This window comes from Mus pahari, chromosome 7 (assembly GCF_900095145.1).
Source record: "Mus pahari chromosome 7, PAHARI_EIJ_v1.1, whole genome shotgun sequence".
NCBI lineage: Eukaryota > Metazoa > Chordata > Mammalia > Rodentia > Muridae > Mus > Mus pahari.
Window position 1 is genome coordinate 12,132,240 of NC_034596.1, and position 18,335 is coordinate 12,150,574.

The following is an 18,335-nucleotide window of genomic DNA, read 5'->3' on the forward strand; positions in this document are numbered from 1 at the left end:
GATACTGGGGGCTCTGGCAATGCCCCCTGGCTCTCTCTTCCCGTAAGTCCAGTGTGTTTAGCCTGATACTGGGGGCTCTGGCACTGTCTCCCTGGCTCTCCCTGTGTTCTGGAATGGCTTTGTTGCAGCCTGCATGCCAGCCAAGGGGGTGAATTTGCAGCCCCCTGCCTGCTACTAACTGGTGGCTTCTTCAGACTCTTCCTTTACTGCATGAATTCCACTTACTTGTCAGCCTCTCCGTAGGAATGTCTCTCCACAGCTCTTTCCTGAACTTGCCTGGGCCTGCTTCCATTCTAGACCGAGTACCTTCTAAAGCCTCCTGTGGCTGCCCTAGTTATGGAGTGGCCACATTCTTTACAGTGTCTTTTACTTCTTCATGCTTCCAACCAGACTGAGACATAGCCAGGGGCAAGGGCTTGATCTAGTTTTGTGTTTCACCAGCACCCTGTCTGAGACAAAGGCACACTGTGTCTTGGAAAATGTCTATCCAGTGAATAAACGGAGTGTTGCCAGTTTGCCGTCCTTGTACCCTTGATCCCTCTGGCCTGTTACTGTCCCTGTGGCATATTTTTTTAGCCCAGTTTGTATTATTGTGTCACATCCTTTGAGTTGCTTTTTTGTAGTCCTTGTCTTCTTGGGGTCTTGGAGGAGTGGGATACCGTGCAGAGTCTTGGTAATCTGCAGCCTCTTGAGCATTCTGTGCCATGAGCATTTAGGGAGATGTTGGTAGCGTGGTGCTTCATTACACCTTTTAGAGCTCCTTTGTTCTCCTGCTTGTTTACCATAGCTGTTGAGCAGTTTCACTGTACTTCTTGTCTTCCTACCATGTAGGGATACAAACTTAAAGTTAAACAGTAAGGATGTTGCTTAATTGCAGTAAATATATGGTGCCAATGGACTTGCGTTGACTATGACATAGCTGGGGTTGGTGAGCTGTGATGTCACGAGTCAGGAAGATTCCTAGAGCTGAATTTCTAAACTGATTATGGAAGGACAAGGAAGGAGGTCAGAGAATGAATGAACTTTATTTTCTCCAATAACTGGAGTTTCTACTTTGGTTCTAAATAAGTTTCTCCTATGTTGCGTGTTTACATGGAAATGTAATAGGACAGTAGGACATTTTCATGTGATTATGTCTGGCTTGCTGATCCAGTTCCTCAGTGAGCTTGGTTTTGGAAGTTGTTTTACTTTATTCTTAGTTTATTTTTCCAGCCATAGCTCTTTAGTGTTGTGAGTTTAGGGTTCACAAACCTTGCCCCAGGAAAGCGACTTAGTCTGTGGATGGGTTTTGTATAGAGTATTAGGTAAAACTAGATTCTCTATCTCTTTAGACATTTGAAGAACCAAACAATATGTATGGCCTCTGTGGCCAAGGTCACTCCTTAACCATTTGCTCTCCCTGTCTCCATCTAGGCAATTGAATGTTTGCAGACACAACTGTAGCTTTCTCTTGCTGAGGCTGCACTTCTATAGTTCTGGGCTAAAATGCTCTCATTATGAGATCCACTTGACCGAAAGACATTTGTTGTGTTTGAGCCACCACTTTACAGTTTGGGATTAAGTGATAGTTAATAAATAATCAACAGCCAAATAAGTTATTTTAACAAATAGATAATGCAGAGAGAAGAGAAAGGGAGGAGAGGGTGTTGTTGCAGACTGGTTGTGGAAAGCCACCCTGATGAGGCGACATTTTGTCATGTTGTGAGGATTCCCAAGACAGCATCTCAACAGCAAGAAGGTAGATTGGAGAGAACTAGTGAAGCACATGGGGCAGGGCCTGATTTGTTCTTGGAGAACTGGGAAGTCATTAAAGAGATGGACAGGGACGGACATTATCAGACTTGTGTTTTTCAAGTATCGCTACTCTAGGGCTGGGGAGGTGGCTGGCTTAGAATGTGCTTTCCTGTACGAATGTGAGGATCCAAGTGTACAGGGCACAAGGTCCTCCTGCTCACAGATTAGGGAAATCAGAAATGTTAAACCCATGGGCTTTTCCCTTTAACAGAAGTAATTGACACATGTGCCTTTCCAGAAAGTTGAAATTGGATATAGTTAATGACCTGGTGATCTTTTCCTATCTGTAGAACTGGGACTCACTGGAATCGCCCAAACTATTATGTTTGTCCCAGACTCTTCCCAAATTCCTGAGCATTGCTTCTCAGTCAACAGAACCCCTTCTTATGGAAGAGGACAAAGGGACTTTACAAAAGACATGTACTGTGCAAAGGAGTTTCAATATAGTCTTCTTTAAGCTTTGTTGTAATAATTGTCACGAGGAAACACCCCCCCAAAGTTGTACTATGTTTAAATATGTCAAAAATAAACTGCACAAAGTCAGACTCTCGAAGTTTGACCTGACAGTGGGTAACTAAGTAGTGTTGAAATGGATTTCCTTTTGCCTCATTTGGATCATTACTCTACTGTCCATAACATTTGGAGGGACCCACATCTGAGTACCATCCCCTCACAGTCTGGTGAGCTGGTGTGCACTTGTGGAAGAGAAGAGAGCTCCCTGGCACACACTGGTGAGCTGGTGTGCACTTGTGGAAGAGGAGAATGCTCCCTGGCACACACTGGTGAGCCAGTCTACTTGAATCAGTGAGTCAACTCCAGGTTGAGTGAGAAACCCTGTCTTAAAAACTAAGGTGGTGAATAACACAGACACTTGATGTTAACCTCTGCTCACCACACACCTGTGTTTATGTGCATGCGTGTACATACACAAATATGTACCCAGACAAGCCACTGCTCTGCGGGTAATGTGGAAGTCACATGTAAACCCCAAGGTCACAGGGGCTCACAAACCAAGTTTCCCTCCGTTACACCAAGATTTAGTCTTCTCAGGCAACTTGCAAGGAGAGGGAGGATCATGAAAATTCATTGGTGGATTGTTTTAACTAGCAGTTGTATGACCTTCTCTCCTGTTTGATGGGCCTGCCGCACTCCAGGGGTGTGACAGGCAGGGGGGCTTTCCCCAAACTGTCTTCTTCCTACCACCCATGGCTCACCATCCCCCAACCACCCCATGAAGTTCAAAGTCAAGCCATTTTCCAGTGGGCCACATTTCCCACCCAGTCAGAACTGGACCAGAAACTAAGTGGCCAAACCTCTGCCTTGCTGCCCCACCTCCACCTGAACACAGCCATTCAACTCTGGCCTGTGGGGCTGCAGGCTCCCTATCTGAAGTGGGCTATAGTCCTAATTAATCTGGACCTGCTTTCTGGGAACCACCTTCCTTGACTCTGTGACCCCAATCCCTCCTTCCACAGTTCCCTGTGGAGTGCTGTAGGAGGCCTGAGTCTGTTGGAGAAGGTCAAAGCCTCAAGTGTTCATTCAGAGGTTCACAAGCATCCAACATGTGCACATAACTGCACTCTTGGAGTCTTTTGTCTGCTTATTTGTTCTGAGCACTTTCTCCTGTATTATAGGTTTTTGATGTATCATGCCCATCCATTGTCACTCTCAATTTAAGAAAGGCTGCCTTAAAGCTATCAGGATTTTCTGGAGGTCCGCATCATTAATTGAATCTCTGCCCTGAGTCATTTTATCCAATTGAGAGAATTTACAGGAGTCACACCCTTGCTTTATCTTCCCTGGAAGCATTTTAATCTTCTGAGGGTTTTACCTGGCATTTATCTATGCACTTCTCAATCTTGCCTGCTACGACTGGTGTCTAAATAGCAATTGTTTAACCATTTAAAGCCCTGAATTTCTGTGCTATTTCTCTACTCTATTTAGTTCCTACATACAATCTAGATAATAGTTTGGTAAAGTAATCTTTTATATTGTTTGACCATAATATCCTATAACATCCAGCACATACTACTAATGTTGATGTTACAGCCTCTAGAGCTTCACATTCATTAGTATATGATATGCTATATCAATAAATAGTATATGCTAACTAAATGAATATATGGTATATGATATATATAATATATAGATATATGTTTTATAATATACTATATGGATAATTGGTATATGATATGATACATATACCATTTATACAATATATTATATGGAAATTGTGTATGATATACTATGTGGACAAATGATATATTCTATAGTATGTGGATATATTATATATGATATAATATATGGATATATAGTTACAATATACTATATGAATAAATGGTATATGATATACTATAAGATATATACTATGTACATATATAAAATATACTATATTGTTATATGGTATAAGATATACTATATGAATAAATAGTATAAGATATACTATATGGGTAAATGGTATATGATATGCTATATGAATATCGTGTGTGATACACACATATATACACACATGTGCATATATATATATATATATATATATATATATATATATATATATATATGGCATTGGACATGACATAAGTATATATGATATAGGATCTGCACCCCAAGTGAGAACCAACAGTGTAAGTATTTCATGAAAGCATAATATAGATACAGTTTTGCAGTGTCTTATCTGATAACCAAAAACACCTATGGTAGTCTCTTAGCACCTGTTGTTTCTCATAAATGACTGAACGCATAGTGGCTTAACTGTGCAAAAAGATCAATGGTTTCTCATTGTCTAAATGGAATAAGAGATCTATACCACAAATCACTTAGGATCTGTGCTGGTGGGAGCTGTACCATTTTATATCAGTACCACATGAACTCCACATACTCTTGAACTGCTGTGGCTGAGATGGAAAAGGATGGATAATGATGATCCATGAGGGCTTTCCTTGCCTTCCTTCAAAGTGGCACATGTCACTTCTAGTCAGATCTCATTGCCTAGAAGATGGCTGATCCCTCCTGCAAGGAAGCTGACAAGTGCAGGTTGATAGGAGTGCTGGTGTCTGCTGAGCACGCCACCTGTCACATTAGGGGACAAGTTATTACCATGGCAACTCTCTCCAGGAGAGGTAATGGTGTCCTGAGATGGACAGTCCTTAGAGACTGGTGTATTTTAAAGGTAGACCCAGAGTAATGTGCTGATGTCATGACACTTGAACTTTTGCTCCTTTATACATCCCGCTCATATGTGTCTTCTTTATGAGCCTGGTTCATGCTTTTATCTCATTTTTCTGAAGCACCTAGAAATTAGATGATCCATATCTCATTATCAATAATAGAAAAATTCAGCCATTTACCTTTAAAAAGTTTTTACAGTTATTGTGTATAGTGGAGGTTAGGGGACAGTGTATGGGATTCAGTTTATCCCTTTCACCATGTGAATTCTAGGCATTGTATGCTGGCTTAGCAACAAGCACCCTCTTTCACTTGGGTCATCTTGCCTGTCCTAACTACTTGGCTTAACTTCACAAAAATCTACATTATTTTAGTAGCAGTTAATGGAACAGAGAATAGAAAAAGAAAAAGAAAGAAAGAAAGAAAGAAAGAAAGAAAGAAAGAAAGAAAGAAAGAAAGAAAGAAAGAAAGAGTTGATGGCATGTTAATGGAACTCAAAGGTAATTCTAAAAATGAAGATAATGTGTGACCGCAGTTATAGCAAAGAAGTTGCTATTTCTTCCTCTGATACTTTTCATTTTTGCTCTTTGTTCCTATACCCTTAATCATAGTAGAGTTGTTTTGTTTTTTTTAAATCACGTCTAAGTATGATTATTTAGTGAGGAACTTGCATTTCTTAGCCATGCTCTGGAGTTTTCCATGGTGAACTTGTTCATCTGAAGTAAACTGGTAAGAAGCATGAGTTGAGTCAAATGCTGGGCCAGATAAAAGCCCTCTGTCTTCCGTCATAATTTCCTCCTCTTACAGTCATAACTTCCAGCTGTTTATTGACTCTAAGTACGGGGCTATTTCTTTTCAATAGTCACTTTGAAGAATCTGTTAAAGTAGGAAAAAGAAAATACCTTTTGTGATAATGGTGTGGTGTGAGGATCAGAGTTTAAGCTGTTGAAGACAGTCAGGTGATCAGCATGTAATGGGTCCACAGTAGAGAGAGAGAGGCCAGTCCCGGTGGTGTTTGGAAGCCAAGTCACTGTACATGTAAGAAGGCATGCCTGATGCACATGGATGTAGAAGCAGAGGACTTTCGAGACTGATGATGGGAGCTCAAGAACCAGCTGGATCTGGATTGATTCCATGTGTTTGTTTTTCAGAGATTTCTTTTGCCATAAAAGGGCAAGTAGACACCCCATTGAGGCAGAGGTGACACCCAGGAGTTACAGGCTGTCTGTATGGCTAGAATATAGGATGTAGGTCAGCTTGTATCTAACTTGAGTTTCATACTATGCAATTTGATGAGTTTACTTTAAAGGGGGACATTACAAAAGAATCCCATGAGTAATTCACTAGGAATATGGAAGGCCAGTGGGTAGAGAAGGTGGCCTTTATTAGTTGGTAAAATGAAAAATTAGGCTCATTAATTGAATTCTTGCTGTAGGCATCACACTATACTGATTGTTTACTTTAAGTTCTTAATATGACCTTATGTGATAGATGCCAGTTTTCACATTTTGCTGATGAAGAAACTAAAGCTTGAAACTCTTGGTCCAGTTACCAGAGAACTGAATTTACCTTCCTTCCTGTTTCTAGTACCTGTGCTCCAGCATCTGTCACTATCAAGTTTAACCTTTGATAGCAATGATCCACCTGCCCAGGGACCTGTTGTTTCTCCTACTGCTTTGCTTTCTACACACATAACTTCCTCCCCTTTTCTATTCTCTAGCTAGTTTACTCTCAGAACTTCTCTACACCACACAATAGGCATATTAGAATATTGGGGAACCTGGCATATTCAAATAATTGTCCAAAATTCAAATTGTGCCCCCAAATAGAAAAATTTGGGCAAAAAGCATAAATGAGTTTCAAGGAAAAATTCCCAGCGCTGTTACTCAGCCTTGATGTTGTCAGAGCACCCAGCCAGTGTACACTCTGTGATTCTCTGTCAGACCTAGGATGCAGAAGATGGCCAGGAGGAAGTTGTATGGTATGTGATAGGACAAACTCTGGGTCCCACATGGTGTGGATTCCAGGGTTTTGTTCTGTTTTCCCCTTGAGACTGAGTCTTACTATGGAGGCCAGGCTGGCCAAGCCTCAACCTTCCTGCTTCAGCCTCTTGAGTGGGCTACTTTCATGCATTGCATTCAAATTCCCCTCCCCTAGCCCTCCCAGGCTTTGTATGGACAGGGTGAAGGTGGGGAAGGTCTGTTGAGCAAGGGTATGTATAGCTGCAGCATCTTGTATTTCTGAGCCACAGAGATGAAGGACTGACTGCACTATTAACTGAGAGGAAGAACCAAAGCCACAATTAATCTTGTCTGGTTGGAGCCTTCCTAACTCTGGGACCCTTTGTCACAGTCCCTTATGTTGTGGTGAACCCAACCATAGAACTATTTTAGTTGATACTTAATAATGGTAATTTTGCTACTCTTATGAATCAAAATGTAAATAATTTAGGAAATAGAGGTTTTCTGAGGAAGTCTAGACCCACAGGTTGAGAACCACCAAGTTGGCAGCTTCTGATTATTTCGTGCCATCTTCTTAGTAGCAAAACCCAGGGAGAAATGAGGCCACAAAATATACTGTGAAGCTGCATTAGAAAGCAAAACTTTAGTGCGATTCAATGGAAACAGTACCTTACCAAGGTAACTTTAATCGGTATTCATATAGAATTAAAATGTCAGCTGTCAACATTCAAACTAACTCTCTGAGGTAAATTGGAGTTAGAATTGGGGAAACTTACTTTCTAGTATAGTCACTGATCTTTCGAATTCTAGCTTCCATCTTTCAGAAACTTATTAATGACTAATTCTAAGAAATAATAGGGAAACAAGATGTTATTAAAGGGCATCTATTTTGTTTAAAGCAACACTAAGTCCTTTTGAGGATATAGCAAAAATGGAAGACAGGCTGGGAATAGTGACATGCACCAGCACACCCAGCGGCCCATGTGTCCTGACGTTTTACCTAATAGTAAATACATGTTCAGAACTGGCAGTTCTGACTGTAAATGGGTGCTTGGCTTTGCACTTGGCCGACACTCAGTGGGAAGTCTAGTTTCATTCTGTTGAGTATTACCTTCTTTGACTGCTGTCATTGCTCAAAGTCTGTCTGGAACAATTGAGTAGATTACTTGGTATTACACTGTTTTCTAAAACTGAGGAAGAACAACAAAACTACAAAGTGCCAATCACTGATTGGCATCTGTTAAGATTTCACTTCTATTCTACCCAGTAATACCTTATTAATATGTCAAGCATAGCGCCTCTTTGTGTTCCTGACTTTTTTTTTAATGTCTTTTTAAAGCTGTCAGTAGAAGCACGTGAAGAGATGACCAGAAAGGCCATTAAAACAGTCAAGCATTTCATAGAGAAGCCAAGGAAGAGAAATTCAGAAGACGACCCCCAAGAAAGTCGTGGTTCTCAGGCCACCTATCCAGATGCCTTGGCTCATCTGGAGACATCGCTTGCCCACCTGGAAAGCCTTGGCCACAGCTTTATCCTCAGTCTGAGGAACAGTGAGCAGGTATGAAGTAGACACCTGGGAAGGACTGGCTCAGATATCATCGCCACATTTATTCCCTTTCCCTCCAAGCCTCCAAGCCACATTGTAACTGTGTTATCTCTTGGCTGTTGTAAGAGATACTTGAAATGATGTGGGGGGGGGGTTGGTTTTTTTTTTAATGGAACAAATGTATTTATGCTGTGGGTTTGGTTTTCTTTGTTTGTTTGTTTTGTTTTGTTTTGTTTTTCTGAGACAGGGTTTCTCTGTGTAGCCTTGGCTGTCCTGGAACTCACTTTGTAGACCAGGCTGGCCGCGAACTCAGAAATCTGCCTGCCTCTGCCTCCCGAGCGCTGGGATTAAAGGTGTGTGCCACCACTGCCCAGCTTATGCTATGGTTTTAAAGGTTGTGTTTTCATGTGTGTCTGTGAGCCATGTGTGTGCAGTGGCCATGGAACCCAGAAAAGGGTGTTGAGTTCCCTGGGACTGGAGTAGTAGTTCCTTGTGATCTACCAGGTGGCTGCCAGGAAGCACCAGATCCCCCAGGATTGCAGCCAGGTGCTCTTAATCACTGAGCCATCTCTTCAGCCTCTGTTCTTTTTAATTTAGCATAGAAGATATTAGTTTTTATTATGACATTTTTATTTCTTTTAATAGTTCATTCACTTAGAATTATTTGTCGATTTTATGTATATGAGTATGCCTTAGCTGTCTTCAGACACACCAGAAAAGGGCATCGGATCCTATTAGAGATGGTTGTGAGCCACCATGTGGTTGCTGGGAATTTGAACTCAGGACTTCTGGAAGAACAGTCAGTGCTCTTAACTGCTGAGCCAGCCATCTCTCTAGCCCTATTATGACATTTTCAAATGAAGTATGTTTTTGTAGATTTTCTTCCCCCAACAGCCCTGTTTTTCAGAACCCCCACTTCCATGCACTGGATTCCTTTCTTTTGTGTTTCTTTTCTGTGTGTGTGTGTGTGTGTGTGTGTGTGTGTGTGTGTGTGTGTGTACTGTGTGCCTGTATATGTGTGCTATGTGAGTGTGCATGTGTATGGTATGTATGTACTTGTATGTGTGTAGTGTGTTTGTGGTGTGTATGTATGCTTGTCTATGTGTGCTGTATGTATGTAGTGTGTGTGTGTGTGTGTGTGTGTGTGTGTGAGTGTGTGTGTGTGCTTGTATGTGTGTGTCTTCTGAGACAGGGTATCTTATGATCACCCTACTCAGTGTCCTGACAGTTGAGATGACAAGGCTTCTACCACCATGGCCAACTTCTTTTTATTTTAACAGTTGTGAGACCTTAGAATATTCTTTTCCATAGTTGGGAGGGGGACAGATCAGTAAGTAAATGGTTTTGTATGAGGGAAATGGTGTTTAGATTAAAATAATAATAATAATATTCAATCTGCCCTTTAATGCCATTGCAAATGGATCCTAGGACATTGCTAACCTTTTAATTTTCCTAAATTGTATTCACTCACAAAATCTTAAGATCAGAACCAGGTATTGGTTTGCCTATCAGTGTAAACATCTCATTTAAAAGCTAGTGGGGCCCAGTGAGCTGGCTCAGCAGGTAAAGATGCTTGCTGAGGGGCACAATGAGGGGAGTCTGATCCCTTTCCTGAGACTCACATGGTAAAAAGAGAGAACCAAATCCCCCAGCTTGTCCTCTGACTTCCACATGTATACTGGGTCACACATATACATGCAGAAAAATATTCTAGAATAGTCTAATGAAAATTGATGATGAGCTGAATTCAAAAATTGTCCTGTTTTACTTTATATTTCAGTGACTGTTCAGCCATCTATTGGACACTACTAAATAATGGTCTGAAGAGCAGCAGATAAGCTATGTGGGAGCAAACTGTCTTTGCCAGTGTTCATTCCTTCCCAACATTTGTTATTCCTTAAGTTATGAGATCTGGGGTAAAGCTCCAACATATTACAAGGACACATGCTCCACTATGTTCATCGCAGCCTCATTTATTAGTCAGGAGCTAGAAAGAACCCAAATGTCCTTCAACAGAGGAATGGATACAGAAAATGTGGTACATTTACACAATAGAGTACTNCTCAGCTATTAAAAATGATGACTTCATGAAATTCTTAGGCAAACGGATGGAACTAGAAAATATCATTCTGAGTGAGCTAACCCAAATCACAAAAGAACATACATGATATGCACTCACTGTTAAGTGGATATTAGCCCAAAAGCTCCAAATATCCAAGATACAATTCACAGACCACATGAAGCTCAAGAAGAAGGAAGATCAAAGTGTGGGTGCTTTGGTCCTTTTTAGACAAGGTAACAAATACTCACGGGAGCAAATATGGAGACAAAGTGTGGAGCAGAGACTGAAGGAAAGGCCATCTTGAGACTGCCCCACCTGGGGACCAATCCCATATACAGTAACCAAACGCAGACACTATTGTGAATGCCAAGAAGTGCATGCTGACATGAGCCTGGTATAGCTGTCTCCTGAGAGGCTCTGCCAGAGCCTGACAGATACTGAGATGGATGCTCACAGACAACCATTGAACTGATCATGGGGTCCCCAATGGAGGAGTTAAAGAAAGGACTGAAGGAGATGAAGGGGTTTTCAACCCCATAGAAAGAACAACAATACCAACCAGCCAGAGCTTTCAGGGTCTGAACCACCAACCAAGGAGTACACATGGCTCCAGCCATATATGAAGCAGAGGATGGCCTTGTTGGGCATCAATGGGAAAAGAGGTCCTTGGTCCCATGAAGGCAAGATGCCCCAATGTAGGGGAATATGAGGGTGGGGAGGTGGGAGTGGGTGGGCAGGTGGAGGCACACCCTCATAGAAGCAGGAGGAGGGGGGATGGGATAGAGGGTTTTGGGGGGGGATATCTAGGAAAGGGGATAACATTTGAAATGTAAATAAATAAATATTCAATAAAAAATACCAAAAGAAGATCTGGGTTAAAATTTGAATCTTCAAGGAAAAGTGATTTACATGTTTTAGTATAAACATTTATACATCCTTGTTGGCCTTTCAATTGTCATACTATGTTAAAAATCATAAAATTGGAATTTTTCTCTTGATAACAAGTGTCCTTCAGTGGATAGCATGGTATATGTGAATTCAAGGGGGCTGTTAACAAAGATACCTGCTCATTTCACCTTAGTATTTAATGTGCCATCTTGTTCTTTGTGAACAAGTACCATTCAGTCTTACCAGCTCCTGTGGGACACTCTGTGGTTCCTAAATTGAACAACACTTTGAGCCAGTTGTAGTTGCACATGCCTTTTTTTTTAAATAATCTTTTATTTATTTGTTTGTTTTTTTATTAGATATTTTCTTCATTTACATTTCAAATGCTATCCCCAAAGTCCCCTATACCCTCCCCGTGCCCTGCTCCCAACCCACCCACTCCCACTTCCTGGCCCTGGCATTCCCCTGTACTGGGGCATATGATCTTCGCAAGACCAAGGGGCCTCTCCTCCCAATGATGGCCAACTAGACCATTCTCTGCTACATATGCGCTAGAGACACGAGCTCAGGGGGTACTGGTTAGTTCATATTGTTGTTCCACCTATAGGGTTGCAGACCCCTTTAGCTCCTTGGGTACTTTCTCTAGCTCCTTCATTAGGGGCCCTGTGTTTCATCCAATAAATGACTGTGAGCATCTACTTCTGTATTTGCTTGTGCTGGAAGATCAGGAATCGACAAATGGAACCTCATAAAATTGCAAAGCTTCTGTAAGGCAAAAGATACCGTCAATAAGACAAAAAGGCCACCTACAGGTTGGGAAAGGATCTTTACCAATCCTAAATCAGATAGGGCACATGCCCTTTAATCCCAGCACTTGGGAATTTGAGGCAAGCAGATCTCTGAATTCAAGGCCAGTCAGGTCTACATAAGACTTCTAGGACAGTCAGAGCTACAAAGTAAGATTGTGTAAAAATATCCCCCAAGCCTCCAAAAAGAAAAAGATATTTTCATAACAAAGACTGAAATAACATTTAGCCTGTAAATTTGCCCCATTAATTTCATATTTATATTTTAACACTCCAAACCTAAAGTTTAGTGTGAATTAAGTAAATAGCCTTCACTTCTTTCACATGTTCAGATTTCCTGTGGAAGTTTTTAAAAAGTGGAGCATTATGTTTGAGGTTACCAGGGAAACAACACAGCAGCTAGAAAGCAGTGTTGTTATCCAGTGGCTGCCTGTGGTTGGGTGTGGTCTTGTGAGGTGTGCTGGGAACCACAGCTATGGTAGCCCTCCTCAGTTATTTCCTGTAGTGTTGGTTCTTATGGGTATGTTTACAGAGAAGCAATATAGCTTGGGTGGAGAGTGACTCCTAGGTCCTACTCTCCGCTCCTGTCCTTGGTGGCAGTGTGACTTTTAGGCATTTTATGAGGGTCTTGGAACCTCAGTTTATTTTTTGATGAGATGGGACATATTAAAAGTATGTATAGGGTTATTGTTGCAAATATTTAATTAAATACCACACATGTAACACCTGGGATTACATAATTATTGTTCAAAACATTGTAATGATGATTATGCTTTAGAAACTGTTCAGTTCACAGTCCTGTTCTGTGCCTGTCCTGGCACTGCCAACAGCCTGATTTTTATGTCATCCCTTGTAGTGTTCACAGTGCCCTCTGGTCACAAGACCCTCCTGTCCTCATTGTCATTTTACAGAGGCTGAAGTTTCCAATCACAACAGCCATTAATAAATGGTAAAGCAAATATTCACTGTCAATCTAGGTGGATTTTGAGTCTAAGGTCTTGGTAGCCAATTCATATCCCTTCATGTACTGTTTATGATAGGAATATATTTAGTTTGTAGACCTTGCAAATATCTTCTGTTTGTAGAGACACATTTAATTTCCTGGTAAAATTTAGGTGTTGATTACTTTTATTCTTCAGGAGATACTCCAGAAATACAGTTACCTCTACGATCTGTCACGATCAGAAAAAGGGAAACTTCATGACCAAGCTGTGGCCATGTGTTTAGATGGCCAGCCTCTAAGGATGATTCAGCAGCTGCTAGAAGTGGCCATTGGTCCTGTCAACATCTCTCCCAAGGATATAGTGCATACTGCAATCACTCAAATAATTTCTACATTGAGGTAAGCTATAAAGTACCCATTACAGAAGACCTAAGGGCAATACTTTTCCAACAGTCGTACCCACTGCACAGTCATTATGAAGCTAAATTATCCCCAGGCATGTAGAAGTATGTCATAGTTTCAAATACTTTACAAACCTGAGAGATTACTGTTAGAGTGTTCAAACTTCTTAAAACTTAAGATGTCTTGAGAAGGGAGAACATGAGTATGTGTCCTCATTAGTATTGTGTTTATAACATGCTATAAAGCCAATTCCTGGTTGGACTCTTTCACTTCTACACATTATCAAGAAGCAGGAAAAAGGGCAAATGACAGTGAAGCAGGGTAGCCAAGAGCCAGCTTGCCCTGTGCCTTCAGTGTGCCTGCTTAGCGTCTGCCCTACTAATTCCCTTTCTTGGAAGCAGTGAGAAATGGAGCCCAAGCAGTGCTTTTGATGAACTCAAGTCATGACAGGAAGTTAGTGATAGACTGTCCTGGGCTGTCTACCTTACGCCATGAGTGCTGTAAGCTTGGCGGCAGAGAAGGTCTTGCTTCTTGTCCCACATGGGCCCACTAGAGTACCTTGAGCAAGCCAGTTGGAAAGGAGGAAAGCGAAGCTAAGGAATAGTGAGGCATCTCACCCTTCTCTGTGAATAATGTAATTAGGCTTAGAGACTTAGTTGTATTTAATTTATTCTCCTTTTAAGCATTCTTTGTAATTCTGTATTGCTCTTGAGGAACTTTTTGATTAAATGCATGTCAGTTTGTGAAGCTAAACTGAAATCAAATGAACCTTTATCAGTTTAATTACCCTAGCCTCATGCAGTTTTCACATTAATGCTCCAAGGTACCTAGCAATTTTATGCAGAGACAGGCAAAATGCGGCAGCACTTCATTTTAGAAATAAAAAGTCCACATAAATAAAGCTTTGTTCTATTAGCCTGTTATGATTTCTCTGCGGTTGCTTATGAGAACCCCTCATTTTTAAGTGATAACAGATATTTATTTGCCATATTTTGTACCTTTTTGTTTATTTATCATTTCTTAACCAGAGAAAGCTCACAAAATAAACACTGGAAACACTAGTGCTTTGTGGCATTTCTGCTACTGGAGACTTGGTTCTGATCAAGTCTAAATGATCAGACTGATCCTAAAGGCAGTGGGCTGAAGACATTTGGCCATGTCAATGTAAAACTTGCAGCTATAGAAGGCTCAGGAACACGGAGAGGGGAACTGCTTCGCTCTCAGAGCCAAGGACACTGTTGGGCATGGCCTTTGTATGTTGTATCCTTTAAGTTAAATTCAGTAGGCATAGGGAGAAAATGACAAAGGCCTAAAAGTAACTGAATCTAGCAGGTGGTTTAAATCTGAAAATACTCTGACAACATAGAAAATTTCTTTTTCTTGTGTTGTACTTTGGGAATTTGCTAGAGTTGTGAGCAAGCACCCCACCATGGCATAATCCAATGGGTTCCCTGAGTGTATCAGAACAAAGTGTGTTTCTGAGGCTCAACTGACCTCTTCTGACTCAATTATTCTCTTTCTTATCACAGTGATGGCAGTGCTGAGCTTTGTGGGTCACGTGACCCCCTCCAGGTCCTAGAAGGTGTTGTTGGGGCAGTCCGCACCAGTGTGGACAATGGGTAAGACCAGGACATCTAGTCCACCTATACTGAATGGCTTTCCTTGTGTTTCCTTTGCTTTACTATTGCTATGAAGAGACACCATGACCAAGGCAGCTTATAAAAGAAAGCATTTCATTGCTTATAGTTTTAGAGGGCAAATCCATGACCATTATGACAAGGAGCATGGCAACAGGCAAGTAAACAGGCATGGTGCTAGAACAGTAGTTGAGAGTTTACATTTAATTTGCAAGTCAGAGGAAAAGAGTGAGCTAGACTAGACTTGGTACTGTGTTTTGAAACCTCAAACCCACCCTCAGTGACATACTTTGACCAACAAAGCAATATTGAGGCCATTTAAACCACTATATTCTACTCCCTTGCACTTATAGGGTTCTTGCCATATCATAATGCAAAACACATTCAATCAAACTTAAGAAGTACCCGTTACCTTTACAGTTTCCACAGTATTTAAAAGTCTAAAGTCTCCTCTGAGACTCAAGGCTTGAGTCTTTGAAACCTCAAAGCCTACCCCCAGAGACACACTTCTTCAACAGGGCCACACACCTTCTAATGCTTCCCAAACAGTTCCACCATTTAGGAATGAAGCATTCAAGTATGAACCTATGAAGAGAGGTTCTCATTCAAACCACCACAGCCACTTAACAGGTATGCAGGTCATTGGAGTTTAGAGCAGTCTTTGTTCTAGTGATGTCCATGTCGGTCCTGTCTGGCCTCTCCTCAGCCAGCCAGTTTCCATTGAAAAGAATAGTGAGGAGAGGTTTAGGAACTCCCCCACTTGGTACTGAGTAAGAAAATGCCCTTTTCCCAATTATTATTCAAGTACTCATATATTGTATATAGTTTCAATAGAGATACATAAACACTTGTGTATTCTACTCTATTGACCCATTGTAACACTTCCCACTCAAGGTGGTTATACTGACTGCATGTCCTGTCGCTGCCTTCAGGATTTAAATGTTCACCACTTGTTCAGGACCATAGATCCAGGCTCTGCTTGACTGTGACTCCTGGCTTAGCATGCAGGTGCTGTGTGTCTTCATGAGATACAGTGTATCTTATAGATAACAGTGTGGATCTTCATCAGCTCCATTTTGCCCCAGGGTTGAGATCATACAGGATAAGCTGCTGATGAATATGAGAAATTATTGCAAGCAGGACTCTCTGTTTCCTCTGCCTCTTACTTTGTATAGTTGCTAAAGCCCCTTTGCTTGTAGATCTTAGATGCAGCAGTGCCTAATTCCAATCCTTATTCTAAATAGATATGTGTTTAGTCTGTGTGATTGCTCTGTGTCCTGCTGGTAAGTCAAAGGGATAAAAATTAACTTCTAAGCCCAGGGATCTCAGTTCTGCAGAGAAGACAAGCTTGCACAGAGCCCTAGTAACTGCTATAGAGTGGGAAGTACCATTTTGGAAGCACGAGTGGATTAGAGAGGGCAGAGCAGGAAATGCAGTGGGTTATGGGCCACGGGCCTTGCCTCTGAACTGAATCTGTTACCAGCAGAGGATGTCGTAGCTGGCACACTGTGTCTGGACACTGCAGGTGCGTGTAGTGGAACAGGTGGAGGTGCTGGCTATGGTGCACTGGGGTGCCTTCTAGTTATTCCACACAGCAGCTGCCTTCCCAGCCCCCAGGGAATGTGTCAGCCTCCATCTTCTCTCAAGAGGGCTTGTCTCTTGATCCTGGCCTGTTAAGCCTCTCTCTGCTACCATATAGGCCACTTCCAGTAACTCCCAGAATCTTGTGCACCTAGAGCCATCTCAGTTAGAAGACAATGCTTTTTCCTATGAATTTCTAGCCAGATATACCAAAGTATATACCCTGGGTCTTTGGAATACAGGTTATGTATATTTCAGGCTTCAAAAAAGACTTTAGGGAGTACAGAAGCAGAACAAGATATTCCTTTTCATTCCAGAGACAGAATAACAAAGGATTCTTGGGAAAAGCTTCAGTGGATGTTTCTCTTCTTGAAAAAAAGCCAGAGAAGACTATAGATCACATTGAAACTTCTATTCCCAGCGGGTATTCTTCAGTCGGCGTAGCTTCTCTTTGCTTGATTTCTCCATTCCCCAGGTACCTGGCAGAGTCCCATGGGGAAGTCAGAGTTTTTGTTCTCAATAGCTGCGGGCAGAGTCCAGGAGGGACATCGAGTACCCGCCCTGCTAAAGCTTTGCTCTCTGGTCACTCAGTTCTCTATCTGACCCATATGCTGCCTGCCTAGGTGTTGTGCCAGGCCCTCTCTGTCAGCAATCGCACACATGCAGGGATACCCATCACACACACATTTATACTTGTATGCTCTTTGATATACATGTATACTATCTCAAGATTTCTGCCAGAGAAACTTCAGAGATGATTAAGAATTGAAGTATGTATGAAATAGCTACCAAGTGTTTTTTTTTTAAAAATATTTATTTATTTATTATTATATATAAGTACACTGTGGCTGTCTGAAGACACCCCAGAAGAGGGCATCGAATCCCATTACAGATGGTTGTGACCCACCATGTGACCATGTGGTTGCTGGGAGTTGAACTCAGGACCTTTGGAAGAACAGTCAGTGCTCTTAACCACCAAGCCATCTCTCCACCCCTACCAAATGTTTTTTTGCATGGCCATTATTTTTCAGGTGTTTTGCTTTGTTTTATTTTCTTGAGACAAGGTTACAGGAATTCCAGGATGGCCACAACCTCACTACACCCCCAGGGTGATCTTCAGTATCTTTCTGTTCCTCATGCCTATACTTGCCAAGTGCTAGAATTACAGGTCTGCTCTACAGTGGAACTAAGAATTGTAGCTGTTTTCAGTATATAATGCATGCTGTACCAGCATGAACCCTTGCTTATGCTAGAACAAGTGTCATTTGCTTTGTAACGGCAGTGGGCCTCTCCTGGGCACCTATTTCTTCGGGGCTGATTTAAAATCCAATGAACATATAGCACTCAAACAAAATTAGTGGAGCCCTTAACTGCCTAACCAGATATGGCTCTCTACGCTGGTCTGAGTTTTGATGGTTTGAGGATGCAGTCTTATCACGAAGGGAAGCACTGGTGAGAGCAGCCTGTAGCTGAGATGGCTTGAGTGTGAACCTGCTTGCTCACATCTGGGCAGAGCAGCCTGTAGCTGAGATGGCATGAGTGTGAACCTG

At 41.7% G+C, this 18,335-nt stretch overlaps 1 protein-coding gene across 4 annotated transcripts in view; it reads left to right on the plus strand.

Moving 5' to 3' along the window:
• Nbas (neuroblastoma amplified sequence) overlaps positions 1-18,335 on the plus strand; it is a 284,567-nt gene that overhangs the window by 231,601 nt on the left and 34,631 nt on the right. For all 4 annotated transcript variants that reach the window (XM_021201944.1, XM_029540735.1, XM_029540736.1 and 1 more), the window contains exons 45-47: positions 8,260-8,478; positions 13,362-13,564; positions 15,097-15,186. In XM_021201944.1, coding sequence (XP_021057603.1) covers positions 8,260-8,478; positions 13,362-13,564; positions 15,097-15,186 — 512 coding nt within the window. The remainder of the gene's footprint in view (positions 1-8,259; positions 8,479-13,361; positions 13,565-15,096; positions 15,187-18,335) is intronic.